The 17,188-nt window shown below is 43.1% G+C and overlaps 2 protein-coding genes across 9 annotated transcripts; both read right to left on the reverse strand.

Annotated features, from left to right (window-relative positions):
- Positions 1-517: 517 nt before the first annotated feature.
- On the reverse strand, positions 518-4,066 carry ccnp (cyclin P). The gene is made up of 9 exons (XM_068584225.1): positions 3,925-4,066; positions 3,287-3,412; positions 2,905-2,980; positions 2,574-2,740; positions 2,363-2,461; positions 1,803-1,958; positions 1,426-1,584; positions 1,130-1,308; positions 518-969 (listed from the first exon to the last, which is right to left on the reverse strand). Exons 1-9 carry the CDS (start codon positions 3,976-3,978, stop codon positions 801-803), a joined length of 1,185 nt encoding a protein of 394 aa, XP_068440326.1. The 5' UTR covers positions 3,979-4,066; the 3' UTR covers positions 518-800.
- Positions 4,067-5,193: 1,127 nt separating this feature from the next.
- On the reverse strand, positions 5,194-17,042 carry akt2 (v-akt murine thymoma viral oncogene homolog 2). 8 transcript variants are annotated; one of them, XM_068584319.1, is made up of 15 exons: positions 16,614-17,042; positions 14,863-15,037; positions 14,542-14,673; positions 14,303-14,414; positions 12,923-13,076; positions 12,031-12,162; positions 11,849-11,914; positions 11,673-11,741; positions 10,951-11,073; positions 10,728-10,856; positions 10,341-10,555; positions 8,871-8,958; positions 8,688-8,790; positions 8,475-8,578; positions 5,194-5,342 (listed from the first exon to the last, which is right to left on the reverse strand). In XM_068584319.1, the coding sequence occupies exons 2-14, from the start codon at positions 14,906-14,908 to the stop codon at positions 8,499-8,501; spliced, it is 1,449 nt and encodes a 482-aa protein (XP_068440420.1). In that variant the 5' UTR covers positions 14,909-15,037; positions 16,614-17,042; the 3' UTR covers positions 5,194-5,342; positions 8,475-8,498. The 8 variants fall into 8 exon arrangements, with proteins under 8 accessions (XP_068440420.1, XP_068440418.1, XP_068440417.1 ...); XM_068584317.1 differs by lacking the exon at positions 5,194-5,342 and adding an exon at positions 6,624-7,512; XM_068584316.1 differs by lacking the exon at positions 5,194-5,342 and adding an exon at positions 6,624-8,216.
- Positions 17,043-17,188: the final 146 nt, after the last annotated feature.

The following is a 17,188-nucleotide window of genomic DNA, read 5'->3' on the forward strand; positions in this document are numbered from 1 at the left end:
GATGTTTACTGGGTTTTATCCAAAACACAGCAACTGATCCGTGACCATAGATTTGCATACACGTCGCAAACACACCGCATTGCTGCTTTGCTGGAACGAGCCTGCATACACATACCGGAAAGCTAATCTACTTGAAGAGGGGTGACACAAAAACGCAGTTGCGCAATATGCACTGCGTAAGATACTCTTGATATGTGCAGCAGCAGCAGCCATCCGGCATTCTCTAAAGTCTGAAGCGCCTCCTTTGAGTCAGCTGTGTCGGTTTGAGTTCACATGTGAGCAGGAAATGCCAACAATGCAGCCGCGCGGCCAGTAGGGGGCTGTATTGTCACGTAGAAATGCACACATTGCAGTTTGTGCACAAAATAAAAACACAACTGAAACTTTTAAACTTAGCAGCAGACACTTTATTTTTACATTAAAACGTTCATAATAACTTGATAGACAGCCCACGTCCTCTTGACAAAACGACAAGGAGGCTTCGATACAATTCAAATATTTTCTAAATTGGCTGCAAGATAAGATCATAAAACAGGTGTGTCACTGGGTTAGCTAAATCACATGCATGCAAAGTGCATGCAAGCCTTTTGTCAAACGGATGTTTGGCGTCAACATCGTTCACACTTCTTCCTCACCCCAAGTCCATGGGAACTCTTCAATATCCGCAGTAAAGAATATCCAGGCTTGGTCAGAGGTTCGGACCGCACCGGCGTCAAGTCCTCAAGCGATACTGGTCTAGCTAGCATCTCCACTTTGAAGCGGTGGGCATATAATTATAACGTTTCTGGGAATCGAGAACGTCAAGTGCATACACCCAGCAGCCCTGCGTCGTTCTTTAGACCCGGGTGCCTGCTGACGTGCATGGTCTCTGGGGAGGAGAATTTAATAAAAGTAGCGCAGGTCTCTCTGGTGTGGGCCTTGGCTGCAGCGTTGGCCAGAATGTGCATGATCCTCAGCATGACGGACTCACTGAAAAACACACAACAACAAAAACGACAGGTCCAGTGGATGCCGACTCATACAAAACTGCTATGTTGTTGCATTATGTGAAGTTAGGACACAAAAAGGCGGAGCTCAGCAACTACAGTGCTGATGATGCCACAGGATCATCTTATGAATCAACACACACCTGCCGACATGGACGCTGGAGGCCAGACACCAGGCGGCGTCCCCTCCTGGTGTCGGCGGCTCCTGCAGGACTTGTCTGGACACGCAGAGGGCCGCTCCTGCCAGCTGCATGGGCAGGAACGCCACACACTGGCCCTCCAGGAGAGACAGCTCCAGCAGATACCGGGCCATCCACACCAACTGGTGGCACAGATGACACTTCATGTAACTCTCTGCACACTGGAGGGTAACCTCGAGGACAGAATGAGCAACAAAGAAATAAAAAGAAGAAAGAAAAAAAACGGGGCGCAGATCTACCTTGGCACTGCAGCGAGCAACCGAGGCGAGGAGGAGGAGGAAGAGCAGAGGGGGGCAGTAGGACAAATCGAACTTGAGCCCCAGGAGGACCTTGCGCTCCATTCGCAGCAACTGATGCTTCGTGTAGGTGTGGTCCATCAAGTAGCAGAGTCCAGACACCTGGAAGAAGCGGCACAACAAAAAAATGAACATTTTCTGAGAGATGAGGTTTGATTGTTACACATGCATTCATTCAAGTCAACGTGTCTCCGTTTAATCTATAAGAATAAAATCAAACCTCGACACAAACCAACGTGGATTATTTAGATACACTGGCCGACGCCACAGACGATCAATCAGGTTTCAAGTTATATTTGGGCAGGGCTGAGCCGGCTTACCTCGGGCAGGAGACACTCTTCCTTCTTCGCAGCGAGGAAGAGACACACCATGCCGAGGAGCTGCAGGTTCACCGTGGTGACCTTGATCTCGCACAGCGAGCGGTTGAGGAGGTGTATGGCCAGATAGAGGGTCTCTTCTTGGAAATGCATCATCTCCTGGGGAGGAAATAAACCAGGCGATTAAGATCGACAGCCACAAAAATGTACCTTTTCTTGTACGAATTAAACAAAATATTATAATTATTGAGCTTTAGAGGTGGCAGGAGTCAGAGTAGCCATGTCTGGGCTTTATGGTGGGCTAAGATAACCGGCTGTGGCTTTATACTTCACTCTCTGAAAGAAAAATGTATTAAAATTCTCATAATTAGTTTTTCCTTTTCGCCCTGACCGGCCATCAAACCGTGTATTGCTTTTGAGAACCAAGAAAAAAACCAGAGCAATCACGTTTGCCACAGTTTTGCCATAATTTGCAACAAGTAAATGACCCTAAATTAACGGCCAGTGAGAGCAGCTTTGTTTTGAGGAAGAGGAAACCCTCCCATCTTCAGCGAGGAACTTACATGTACTTGAATGAGCCAGTCCACGAGGACCGAGCGAGTGGAATCGGTGAAATGCCGCGGAAGCTCGGCGTTGGGAAGAGGGTTTCGTGTTTGAGTTCTCTGCAGGGCGGAAAAACAGGCAAACAGGAGGCACACGCTAAATATTTAAAAGAGATTCCGTGTGGGCTCGCGTTTGTGCCAATCTGCCCCTCAATGACACGATCCCACTCACAATCATCTCCAAGAACACGTCCCAAGCGCACCCTCGGTCCCATATGAGGTCCAGTTTCTCCAGCGCCGTCTCCACCTCGTGGCGCAGCAAGCTGGGCACCAGCGCCTGGAGGCTGTGAAGACCCTGCAGCCCGTGAGGGTAAAGAAGCACTGGCTCCACACACCCATCTGCTCCGCAGGATGGAAAAGGAGGACAAGGAGGAGGAGGAGGAGAAAGGCAAAGTGTGTGCTGCAAAATGACAGCTCGTATTTTCCCAAACATGATTCAACACAGTCCAACACGCCATTATTTAACAGCTATTGTCATTGTGAGGAGACTCTGATTGCTCTACCTGCCGAGCCTGTTAAACTGTCTTCATGGAAGCCCAGGATGATGCCTTCGCTCGTTTGGGCCGATAACCTCCTTTCCTGCAAAAACGACAGCGTCTTACACACACACACAAACACACACACACGCTTGGAAGTGGGACGGTTATCATCACGAGAGAGAAGAAGAAAAAAAAGGAGACTTGACACTCTGATGCTCCGAACCTGAAGGTCTACAGTGATCGCAACTTCTCACACTGAGACAGGACTACGTATAGTAGCTTCTGTTGCAACAACAGACAGGTCAGTCACTTAGGACTACATACTGTGCTGGGAACGTAAAGTTATAACAAGAGATAGAAGAAGGATGTGTTGGGTGGAGATAACAAGCAGGAAAAGAAGATGTACCCATCTGTGCTCCGGCTCCATTTTGACAGGGGACATTCTGGACTCTTCCACTTCTACAGGCTGCCAGCGATCTATGGGCCCACAGGCGTTGGACCAAGTTCTCAACGGGGCTCGCCTCTCATCCGCCTGCGGGGACGACAGAAAGTCTTACGGAGACAGATGTGATCGCGGCCTGCCCATTTTTTTTTTTTTATGTCTCTGGGTTGCAGACTAGCTGCAGTTTATTCTCTGCACGGATGTTAGTTATCAAAAGGACAGCAATGCCACAATATGAATGTGCTCATAGGGTTCACACATTAACTGTCCTACACTTCCACTCCAACCATCTTAAATCAGCAACTCTGTGACACCTGGGATCATGACAGGCCAACGCAATTCATTTCTTGATAACAGAAAAAACATGGAGCAGGTCTGTATGTAGGGATGGAAAGAATATTGATGTAAAAAAAAAAGTTTCCTTGGGAAAGGTTTCATTGATGAGAACATGATTTAATTCACGCGTTATCTCCCGAATTATTGCTCAATAAATCTACAACCTGCCATTAGACTAGAGCATCGTGCCAATTTTGTTATTAGTTTTATCTCCCGAGGACATAATATTGATTAAGCCTGGGTCTGCTGAGCCCACCGATGCTCACCTTCTTGTGTAAGTCCAGCAGGGGCTTGGAGTCGCAGAAACCGGTCTTGGCCATGATCACAGCCGGAGACAGAGCTCCCGAGCCGGGCCGCTGCAGCTACTTATCCACGGGTGTCGACGGAGGCCTGGAGCAGAGGGGGGGGGGGCCGCCATTCAGCGCGGGGAGCCGCTAATGAGGACGGACAGGTGGGCCACGCTGATTGGGTCGGGGGTCACCGGTGGGTTAGGACCGCGACTTCCGGTCGACGTTTTTAAAAAATAAACCACGCGGTTGTTGTTGTTGTTTTCAAGGTATGCGTTACGTTGAAATGTCCAAAACGTTCAGGCTTATGGTTTAGTGTGAACTAGACATGAACCACTGTACACGTTATGTACACACTCAAGTTGTGTGCAGGACACACACTCCATGGAGACTGGCGTGGTGGGACTATAATTGTCTCTGGCATGTTATTTCTGTCTCGTATAATATATTACCCCTGCAAATAGCAGCTGTGTGTGTGTCATAATCAGGGCTGCACCCAGTTTTGTTTATTTTTATTACGAAGGTCGATTGCATTCATACAAAAAAAATAATTATTGATCCAAAAAAAGTCTCGTTTCCTCTGACATTTTCTACATTCATTTAAATTAAATACGACTTGTTTAGAAAATTGTACCCACCTAAAAAAAAGAAGCCTAAATTCAGTTTCAAAGCCTTCCCACAATGACCGAAGTCCGATTCTGGTGGAGAAATACAAAATCTTGTTGTTTCAATGTGTTTCCGGACTAAAGCGTTCACAATTAATGGATTTGAAACTAACAATAACCTGCTTTAACAATGCAAACAGCTCATGTTCAACTTCTGTGATGTTTGTCACAAAGTTGGTGTAAACGCTCTCATTTCCTGACAACACATCCAGGCCATGACCTCTTGGCCCTCAATGGTTTTGGCTCATTGTGCACTTGTGTCTTGTGCACGTGCACAATATAACAGGAGCTGCTTTATTGGAGGCTTACTGCAGACAGAGCTAGAAATAAAGCGATGGTGTCCGCTCATGGTGCTCTTTTGGCTGAGCTCGGACCAACAGAACATGTTTGGAGACTCTGGAGCGGCAGTATTATACCCCAATGACACAATACATGGTGGCATCTCCTCTTTTTAACTCTCCCTGGTCATATTACATTAAATACTGCTATGCTAAGCGTTACTAAATATTGCAGCGCTTGTACACTATGATAAAAAAAAAACACACACACACAGCTTTATTCAGTAAAAATGTTTACTGGCACATTATAGTTGCAAATGTTATAAGCTACCATTGTGTAGCAGGTGTCACCCGTTACATTGTAAAGTCTTGCAAAGGAGGGCTGAAACCGTCTACCAGGACAATGGCCTCCTCTTGAAGATTGCTTTTTTTTTCTTTGCCCTCTGAGCCTCAACTAACAGCAACAAGCAAAAAAAAAAGGAGAAGAAATCTTGTTACATCTGCATCAGGTGTGACATTCGTGACTGTTGATCACATTCAAATATACAGAGAAGCAAGGTAACCATTGTGAAGCTGCAAATCAAAAGTACTACAAAGCTGCAGTCCTCCCCATTCTACGAATGCTGCATTCACCGTCAAGCTATTTTTTTTTTTATTTTTTTTTTTTGGTATTTACACAATAGTGAGGAGGCACTTGTTGTGCCCGTGTTTGCCTACAGGAGAGGTCCGGGGTATTAACTTGCATGTTCAGCTGTGAAGCATTGCTTAAAGCGTGGCCAGCAGCGAGGTTCAGAGTATGGCTTCACAACCAATATTAAAAAAGTTCAGCAGCGCCCCCTTATGGCCGTGATAGCAATGAAGGCAAATCCACAGTGGAGTCCATCAGTGCAGTGGTTTCTGATGTCCGATTCCTGCCGTTTTCCAAAAGCAGGACACTAGGCTAGAGCATGATGGCCGTGCCTGAGCCAGTGAGACGAGGTGCTGGAGTTGTGAACTGTAAATCAAAGCCACATGATCACATCCTCATCTGCAGGATCTGGGGCGGGTGGCCCGCCTGCCCCCCAACGACGAGTCAAAAAAAAAAAAAAAAAAAAACTGCTGCTTTTCTGCGTCCTCCTCGAAACATTCACTCGAACTTCTCACCGTTACAGTCGGCCACTCACACAAACCAAAAAATATGAAGGTGAGACATGAGGGGGATCCCAGAGAATGCACAACGAGGTTTCCGCAGAAACCTTTTGAACCTTATAGATTACAAATAAATGGTAGAAAACTATCAATTTAATTATTCTCGAGTATCAAAGGAAGGGTTTTGTCTACTTTGTTTGAGCATCGTATGGAAAATAGTTTAGTTTTTTTTTAAAGAAGCACAACTTTAACATGGGTTCTGTGAAATGTAGTGAAGTTCAAACTGCATAGGGACTATTTTCTCTTTAGTTTCAAAAAGATTGATCAAATTATGTAAATTTTCCATAATAATATTCCCCTTAGAGATAATGCAAACCCATAATTAGCTGCCCATTCAAAATCTAATTACAGAGTTACCGTCTAAGCCAAATAAGCATTCATCCAATGGAAACCCCTTGAAATGAAGAACATAATCAAAAAGAAAACCATTTAAAAACTTTTAATATATAATTTGTGTATATAATGTATACTTAAACAAGACAATGTGTCTTTGAAAATTTGAGAAATAGATGGACAAAGAAAGGATAAAAATCAACAAACGAAACAATGACAAACAAAACTTGATGTTCCTTTAGTGAAGCTCAAAGAGCCGCCGCCTCTTCCAGCAGTATGGAACAGAGATATGATACGATATGAGCACTTATCTGTGGCATCGTGTGCCGTCGTGACTCGCAGGATGCGGGTTTTCATTTCAACTCAACAATGCATCCGCTGATGTTTTTTTGATTTTTTTCCCCCTGTCTGCAGGTTAAAGGTTGGTCGACCAGCTCATGCAGCATTTAATTGGATTGTAAACCCGCAGACCGGCGCTCCAGACATACAACTACGCAGATTGAAGTGACTCAACACAGCATTACAGAAAAAAAAACACAAACAAAACAACAAAAGAAAAGGTCCTAAACATCACATGTGGAATCATTTGAAGTGTTAAACGTCCACCAAGTCAGTCGATTTTTGGCCTCATTATAAAGACTTAACAATGATTTAACTCTCATTCTTTAAATACGGGAACATTCAAAAAGAAAAAAAAACAACTTTAAAAACTTACACTGATATTACAAATAAAAAAATGAACAAAAGATTGGTGCCTAGATCTTCAGCTAAAGAGTGAGATTTACTGGATCGAGGACAGCGAATGGCTGTGTGCGTCTGCATTGGTCTGTGGAGAAGTGTCTCGTCTCTATTCTCCTCCTTCCTTCCTCTCTTCAACACACAGGGACTGGCCTTAATGAAAACTTTCTCTTACACCTCCAACCAGTAGCCAGTTGGTCGGTAAGTCAGTCTGGACTCTGTGAACCCGACTGCTGCATCGCTTTAAAATAATTAATGCAGCTTTTAAAGCAACGGTTTAGCCATGCAAGAGATCCCAGTTTCTATTCCTGACTGAGTCTTTAGCGCCGACTGGTCACAGCAATCCTAAATTACATGCTTGTTCCCTTTAAAAAAAAAAGAAATAAAAAGGCCATTTAGTGTGTTGCGTAGTGTCCTCTCGTCGATATTCCAGCAATAGTTCAGAGTTCGCAAACATGCATGAAAACCGACACAAACGGATGGTTGATAATCAAAATGGTTGTTCATACATCTTCCTGCACTCACACGCGCACACATTCACACACACACAAACACACACGCACACGCACACACACGTGCAGTGCAAACACATAAATGACAACCCTCCCTCTCCTCCCCATTTCCCCCTTACTGTAGGAACAGTCCCACACTTGATTTGTAACAGCAAGTTCCAGAAAGAGCACTTGTTTAAAAAAAACAAAATAAAAAATAAAAATCACAAAAAATAAAATGCAGAAATATGGCTTGACATTTAAAACGGTAACAATCGATGTAACAATCTGGTCTTTTTCCCCAAATCTTTTCTATTTTCCTAATTTTGATTATGCTTTTTTAAAATTCTATCAAGTACATTTGCGTGTATATATATATGTATATATGCAGTCTATGCATGGGTTGGTGTGTGTGTTTATGTGTGTGTGTGTGTGTGTGTGTGTGTGTGTGTGGCATGTGTACAGCTGGTAAAGAGGTGGTACTCGCTGGCATAACCTGGTTTTCAAAGGGTCAAGGCTTTGATGTGGTGCCCCGGTGTAGTGCAGCAGAGGTCCTGCAGGGAAGCCTGAAGCCAACCCTGAGCGGACGCACAGAGACAAAGCTGCCAGTCAATGCACACAAACCTGCTGAGGTCCGTCATCCACGGCCCGTGTGTTCATCTCATACTCAATGATCCCTGTCTTGTCTGAATAGCCAGGATATGTGTCCGTGTGTGTGTGCGTGCGTGCGTTAAAGACTTAATGAAAATGTGTCTTGTGCCAGTTTTTGGGTGTGTGAGAGTCGTTCCCCAGCAGTGCAAGTGTGTATGTGGGATTGTGATCGTGTGTTAGCCTGCCTGCTTGTTCAAGAGTCTCAGTGATCATTCCCGTATGCTGGCAGAGTAGGAGAACTGAGGGAAGTGCGTGCGCTGATCGGAATCTTCTGCATCTAAACTGTCATCTGGAGTAAAGGGAAGGAGAAAAAATAAACAATATTATACATTCAGACATAAAAACGTGTGTAAATCCGAGCTTAAAAGCACGACTGCGGCAGCTGTGGATATACATACACTTGTCGGGGGGAGTTATTGTTATGGTTTGTGCTGTGAACTCATCATCGAAGTAACGCGTGTCTGTCTCTGATGTCACCTGCGGCTTGAAGGGTGGAATAAGCTGAGGAGGAGAAGGACACGAGTGGGTTTACATTGAGAACATCTTATTTTAGAGTCGCATTCGTCTTCCCAGTTCCTCACCTTTTTTTCAAGAACATCCTGCCAGTTGATGGAGGTGAAGAACTTGTGGCCCATCACTTCTTTGGCATCGTCTGGTCCGCCTCCGAGCCTGGAAACAAAACAAAGTCGATATCATCATCATCATCGCTGCCGCCCACTCACCAGCTACCTTTTCTGTCGACGGATAATTGTGCAAACACAAGCGCTTATGTTGTGCTGTTCCCGTCTGACTTGTATTTAGCAATTTCGAGACAAATTTAGTCCTCATTTCCTTACTGCTTACAGGTGCATGTTTTTGGAAAGCCAAGCAGTGCTCAATGTACTAATATTAGCAGCTCTTCGACTGTTCTCAGAAACACTCAGGGTCGAGCAGAACAACAATCAATTATGTCCCTGTTTATAGCCAATAGCCTGGACCAAAGCGAATCAAAAAAAAGGAACAAAGGCTTAATAATGGGGTTACTTATTTTATAGCTGAATATGTGGCGCCCTCGAGCACTGTGGAAGATTTAGAAAACTAATCAAGTGCCGCAGACAAAGTCCCAGGAAGAACATGTTTTTTTTTCTGGAGCTTGTACTGCTGCATCTTCAAGAGCCAGTTATGACTCTATACATAAAGAGAAGGCGTTTATTTGATCGTAAATTAAACATAAAAACATTGTACCACCATTGCAGAATAGTTTTTTCGGTGTGGCTCTGCATGATGATTTAAAAAGAACATTCCTTGTAAAAAACAAAAAGATTGAAATCAGCTGGAGATGATTGAATATGAAGTGCAGCTTTAGTGAAATCAGTACGACATTATTATTACACATATATCAGCGTTTTGCAGGCCAAAGATATGTTGGCTGTAATTTATAAACAGTCACAATAAATCCAACACGCTCCAATGACAATCGAGCAAAACACTAACACTGCAATAGAGTAACATTTTGAAATGCTGCACGATACACTGAAATGTTCTTTTATCTTCACAAAAACAGACCTAAAGAAATATGTTCAAAGGAATTTTGAACAAGGATCATTTTGTTCCCAATTATCCTTCATACATTGAAGCTGACGCTTTTATCCAAAGCGACTTACATTTTTGCTGTTTTTTTTTTTTTAAAATTCAGGGTTAAGTGTCTTGCTTAGTGTGTTAAGTTGTGTCTCAAGGACACAGCGACGTGGACTAGCCGAGCTGGGGTTCGAACCACTGATTCTGTAATTGAAAGACGGGTAAATTGTCATAATTAGGATTTCCTTCTTGAGCCCAACATGTGTTTTGTGAGGTCACATTAACCTTGACCTTTAACCTCTAGATTCTTATCAGTTGATCCTTGAATCGAGGACCGTCGTGCCAAATTTTGAGAAATTCCCTCAAGGCGATACTGAGAGATCACGTTGACAAGAATGGTAAGGAAAGGACCAAACAACTCGAAAACACGGCGCCTCTGGCCCCGGCTATTGCTGGTGAGGGAGCACACCAACCAGCAGCTACAAACCACAAACCTTTGTTTGGGATCCTTTTTGAGCAGGCCGGCCAGCAGGGCCTTGGCTTCAGGAGCCAGGTTCTTGGGGAAGCGGATCTCCTCCATTAGAATAAGTTCAAAGAGACGCTCGTGGTCCTGGTTGTAGAAGGGCAACCGGCCGCACATCATCTCGTACATGACCACGCCCAACCCCCACCAGTCCACCGCTCGTCCGTAGTCATTGTCTTCTAGCACCTGACAGGGCGGGGATGAAAACAGAGGCATATTACGATGTATACCAACATCTGAGACGATATTCAGTCTCATATCACAATATAAATGTTCAAATGTGAAACTGGCTCTTTAGGGTCAGTACTTATTTACATAATCCTGGTCACACAACATATCGATGCCGTCATAGATTTACCTCTGGGGCCAGGTACTCCGGAGTTCCACAGAAGGTTTTCATGGTGGCCCCGTCTGTGATCCCCTCTTTACACAGCCCAAAGTCCGTTATCTTTATGTGGCCGTCCTTGTCTAACATGAGGTTCTCCAGCTGTGCGGGAAGGAAATGCAATCTCGGGTTAAAGCATGTCAAGGAACATCCCTCCAGTTTATTTATTTATTTATTTAAAAAGCAGACGCCTTACCTTTAAATCCCTGTAAACTACATTGCGTGAGTGTAGGTACTCCAGTGCTGACACTATTTCTGCACCGTAGAACCTGGCTCTGTCTTCTGTGAACACTCGGTCCCGCGATAAGTGAAAGAAGAGCTAAGAAAGAGAATAGACACAGGAATAAGGAACGAAAACAATTTCTTCCTTGAGACATTCTTGATTTTAGAAAAATCTAAATCATTTGTGATGTGTGTTAGTTATTCTTTGTGGTCATTTTAAAGGTTCTTTGGTGTCAGAAAGAGCTAATGAGGAAATAACTTATTATAAGCGTTACAAGAGGTATTATTTAGGGATCGCTATGTTACTTGTGCTACGAGGGCTACCAATGTATATACATAAATGTATCCATGGCTTTTATAGATAAGTTATAAGATCACTTCCTGAACCGTACACGACCATTAGATACATTTAAAAGTAATTTAGCTTTTGAAGTTATGAGTGTCTTGGTCCCCTCGGAGGTTTGACTGAGAGCTTTCACACCAGCCCAAATAATTCACACTAACCAGACAAATGGTCTATTTTAACCCAGACCGAGACATGCGAGGTGTGACAGCATCCCCAAACTAATGCATCGCAAGGTGTCGGGTTTCTTTTGTACACCCCTGCTACTGCAATTAGCCATCTTCCAAAAGGTCATCCAGGTTCATCCGAACAATTGTAGGCCAGATGAGAAAGAGGAAAAAAAACAAACTTACTTCTCCACCATTTGCATACTCCATCACAAAGCATAGCCGATCATTCGTTTGAAATGCATATTTTAGTGTCTGTAGAGGAGGGAAACAAATGTTAGCGTCTGTATTTGACTGATTAAATGGTCCCTTCATTTTGGAAAGCACAAACTGAGGCAACAATCAGGGCAACAGCGACTCACCGTTAGAAAGGGATGTCGCGTATTTTGGAGAACTCGGCTTTCTGTAACCGTGTGTGCCACCTCATCCTATAGGAATACACACACAACATGCAATGAGAGCAAGACCACATAATACATAGATAATAATCCTGTTGCAAAACTATTTAGAGTCAAGATTTTACTGTGATGGGGTTGACACTAACTTTTGCAATGATGACTTCTTTGCGGAGGATTTTCATAGCGTAGTACATCCCTGTGGCCTTCTCCTTCACCAGGATCACTTTACCAAATGTCCCTTTACCCAGCAGCTTCAGGTAGTCAAAGTCACTCATGGTCTAAAGGAAACAGGTAAGTCGTGACTTGGATGCATGAATGTTACATCTAGGAGTTTTGACAGAAGTAATAAAATGAATTCTATATAATATTTTTTAAAAAGTGTCTTTGAAATGTACACTTCTGTTGTGTACGTCATGACATGCTGAAATAGTTATAAGCATTTCTATAACACGTGTGAACCAGCAAGCAGATAACAGAAAGGTTAGGGTGCCCTGTGCACTGAGTCCCTGGTTCAATTCCCTCCTGCATTATTTCATGAATGTCATCCCACGACTCTCTTTTCAAGCTATAATTATCAAATAAAAGGACATGAAATGCCCAAATAATTGTATTAAAAAAAATACATTAGTATGCATATAGATCCTGGTGATCACAATTTGAATAATATTACAATATCAAGCAGAAAATCATTCCAATAGGGTTTTCACAAAATAATCAAACTACTTTAAAGGACCACAAACCAGTAAACGATCAGTCCACTTAAACGTATGTTGATATGCAGTATGCATAACCATTATACGTAATGCATCCCGGCCTCCTTTTTTACTCTGCATGACAAAGCCAGCGGAAAACCAAGTCTGTAAAAACCAAACCATTGAAATTCCCTAAAGAGAAATGCTGCCCTCCACTCATTTTAAGGTTGCCTCACCAAATACGCTTTGAGAAAGAGGCTTAAACAACTTGCTCAATAAAGATGAGCTTAGCTGAACAAACACGGCAAACACTCAGCTGCCAGGCACTGCTTTTGCAAATACTGACCACTTTTGTGCGGGATTTGGACACCGCAATCTCCATTTCCTCTGCGCTGGTGATGTCACTCGGTGAGCCAAATTTAATCTCCATGGGCTCCTCATCCTGATGCTGACTCTTCAGGCTGTTTGCCACAGCCTGGATCGATCGCATCCATTCCTCCCTGACCCGGAAGAAAGCACACATTACCGTTATCAAATCTCGCCAAAGCCATGTCGACATTACTCTGAATGGACGTTTTGCCTGAGGCTACAAGTTGTAGTGACTGAGAAGTGACATAATTTTCTAAACTCTTTGTATTCAGACAGATGATTTAAATGTTGCTCCAAAAATATATCTTAAGAAGGAAAAGATGGGAGTCCAGCAAACACAATTTAGAGGGTTGAGGATGATCTGTGAGGGGGGGCGCTGGGATTTGATGCTTGGCAGAGCTGAAGTAAACAAAAGTCAATGACGATTGCTTGGGTTAGGGGTTAATATTCGAGGGCATACTGGCACTAAATTATAATTCCAGCATGATGGTTTTTCCTTCTCTTGCAAACTAAAATGGATTTTACTTCCTTCAGTGAACAATGTTGCTTCTCTATGTTGCTCCTGGTGTCTTCCTTTGCTTACAGTATTTGATGAGATTATCTCATGTAAAACTCATTTTCAAACACATTTTTTCCCTCAAGTCTCTGTCAATACTTTAGTCATATCCTGCCTAATCTAAAATAGATACAGAAGGTTAGGACTCTAGCTCAACTATGTGCACACACTAATCTGGCTAAATCTGAAAACGCATTTCTGTTCTTTTCATCTATTTTTGCCTACTAGTAACACTAAACCAGTGCCCAACAAATCCTTTCCAAAGTTGGCATATCTGAGTTCAACCTTTAAATGTTGTTTTGAACCCGTATTTTATGTTTATGCCGTTCAAACACAAATTACATGACACATGATTTGATTGACATTTCAGTGCGAAGGTGTCGCAAAAAAAAGGAACGGTTCGCCTTGGTAAAATAAAAACTTTTATAAGCTTTGATCAAACAAACCAATCACTCCTTCAAACTCATTCAGTTGTCTGATCAGTAAGATCAACTCCACCATTCTGTAAATGAGAATGGGTAGCATGAGGCAACAGAACAAAATGTACTAGGAAGTCAGCAGAGTAAAAAGTCTGTCTGTCCCTCTCCTGAACAGATTTGTTGTTAAGTTTGAGGAAGAAGAAGCGATTTTGCTATAATCACACTGTTTTGGTGTTTCAGTGTAGACAGACTTTGCTTGCTGATGTCTGTTTGTCAGATGTACTGGCCTAAAGCCCACGACAGGCGGCACTTACAGTTTCACATAGTCTTTTTGAACCAAAGAGACCAGTAATTTGTAATATAAAAAAACATCTCTTTTTACCTCTCCTCGTTGCTGTCGACATGGAAGGTGCGCTCAATAACAGAGGTCCACTGCAGGCAACGAATAACAAATGTGTTGGGCCTCGGGCGCTCTGTCTTCATGAGCTGGCATTCTACAAGGCAGAGAAACATTATCCAACACTGAAAAACTGAAGGCAACAACGACAAAACATGGGGAAAGAAAAAAGTCTCATAGTTTAATGTGGCACATATACTGCCAGGCAAATGGGGAAAACTGACCTGCAACAGAGAAGTTGTTGAGTGGTGGGAGACTGTGGTCACTGGACACCTCGGGCTTCTCTTTGTAGCCGATGAAGGAGCCATCGCTCTTTAAGATGAAGTAGCGAGGCCGCCATGTTTTAATGTATTCACCTGGAGAACAGAGAGGTGAAGAATTTTTGTACACTTGGTGTTTTTAATGTTTTAATGAGAAATCTAACTTAACAGACACTTTACAAGCCTTCAGGTGGAGTATTTGATACTCAAAATGTAGATCTTAATTTGACTATCATATTAATGTGGACTCCGATGATTGACGTTAAACACCAGAGGCCCTCTTACCTCTCTTGTGGAGCCATCCCTCTCTCACAACACTGACTTCATTCATGCTGGGGCAGAAGACCGTCTGGGTTGGGAGGGGACTGCAGACAGGCTTGTGGATATTGTGCAAACTGTTCCTATTGGTTAAGTGTCTGACAGTGGCTCAAGACAACAAAAAAACCCTATCATGTAATACCTAAAGGAAAAAAACAAAGAAATACTGTTACTGCAGAATACATAATAAGTGTCAATAAGTGTTTTATACTTAACATATATGTTAGTCTCTGTTAAATATTTAAAACCTCTGCTGACTTGTAACAGTGTAAACAAAACTACCTTTTGCAAGTAATCTCCTCAAAATAAAAAGTATGAGAAATGTGGCCTAGAAGAAGTAAATCTAAAGCCAAGAAGGTGTTGGCAAACACATGAAGTAGAAAGCGATTTCTCAAAACAAAAGGAAACTTTCTACATATTGCTCTTGATGGCTATCTGAGTGTTGTCACCACACCGCGCTTGAATACATTCTTCACCTTCTCTGGCACTCTGTTGCCTTGAAACACAACTCCACAACAAAGGAAACTGCTGAAAACTGCACATAGGCTCACCACCTCATATCGGATCATCTAACACTTATGACAGTGAGATCCAAAATGGGACTAGCATAATGACTATCATGACCACAAGATAGATTTTAAAAAGTACAACAACAAAAAATCCAGATACCTCATCTCTTGCAACTCTCCCTGACATGCAACATAACATATCTCAATATGGTGGATATTGATACTCTGGTGACGCCAAGTAGAAATCCCAAATGAAATGTGCCAATGATCCAACCATTAGAAAACAGGCTGCAAAGCCTTGTATTGTTAAATGTAATAGTCACCCAAAGCTCCTGCTGAATGTTTGCAGAGGCCCTGGTGATCCAGGGTCGACCCTGAATCAACAGATTATGTTAGAATTTCACCACTAGAATTTCATCAGAATCTCCCAGTATTTCAGTGAAAGCGATGGGGTTGAAAAAATACAGTAGATACAGTCAGCAGAACAGGAGGACTGTTTAAACTGCTTTGTTTACAAAGATAAAAAAAAAAAGACAGATAAGGATTCCCACGACTTCAGACTTTGTTATGGCCATTCATAGTCTACTCATTTGAAAGGCAGGAGTAATACTGACTGCTTTCTCAAATGATAATAACGAAGCAGATTTTCACTGCACTTTGCAATTTACACTAATGATCAATGATCTCAGAAATAAGGGCATCTACAACAGAATAACATAATATAACGGAACTTGGTTTAACCCCACTTACAGAAATAACACATGAGACCAGACATCACAATTCTTAACGTAAAATAGCTCACTAGTTAACGTCAGATTATAACAGTTAATCAATGTTGAGAAGGGGGAGAAAAAAAAAACTCACAAACCGTAACGTTACCCAGCACAACCACAAGCTGTCCGCCGTAAACAAGAACGTGACGTTCGCATAGTCTCGTTCCCTTCCAGTGTAACGTTAACCGATCTAACTGACGCAAAGTCAACAATCGTTACCTTCCAAGTCCGAGACAGGTCATCGGGTTTCCTCTACACAAGTTGCAATAAAACTTCAAACTGCAGGCGACGGGGCTAAACAGTTCTCGGACCGACAACCACGACCGCTTTACGACCAAACAAGGCAGCTAGCTAAAATAGCTCCGGAGCTAACAGCTAGCTAGCGTGTCAGTTAGCCGTTTGCGCACGTTCTCTCCCCCATTTACTATTTTCTTACCTCGACTTCAGCGAGAAATAACACAATTGCGTATCCTTCCTCACAGCTGCTCGGTTTCTTGGAGAGGCTCGGAAGGTCCGCCGCACAAGTCTCTCCCACCAGTTATCGCTTGACGCTTGTGTGTATTGAACTCTGTCAATGATCACACAGCTTTAGAGGTCTGGAGCTTGTTTTCCTCTCTCACAACAACAGCGTGCTTTGGTCTGTTGCTGCTGCAGTGAACCACTGAAGCGTGTGCGAGCCCGCGAGAGAATAAAGTCCACCGAGCTTCCGGCTTGATTGATGGCTATTTAGAATACAAGTGCAAATAATTTCCCAAATCCTCGACGGATGGAAAAAAAAAAAAAAAAAAAAAAAAAACGCCTCCTTGTGGGTTTAATGTGTTTTTTTTAAAGTCGCCTGCTTTGCGTGGAAGCCCTTCGTCCCAGCCAGACAGTACAGCAGCCCCGCAGACGCACGCAGAAGGAAGTGACGTAAGAGGCCAGAGAGGGTCCACTGCACCTGAACAGTCGGTGTGAAAGTACATCCTGTACTATACTGTAACCTTAACCTCACCCCGACTGCGTAGAGCTGGT

The sequence above is a fragment of the Clinocottus analis genome, unplaced genomic scaffold, assembly GCF_023055335.1.
Source record: "Clinocottus analis isolate CAN_PGR_092001 unplaced genomic scaffold, fCliAna1.0.p SCAF_2, whole genome shotgun sequence".
In the NCBI taxonomy this organism is placed as follows: Eukaryota; Metazoa; Chordata; class Actinopteri; order Perciformes; family Cottidae; genus Clinocottus; species Clinocottus analis.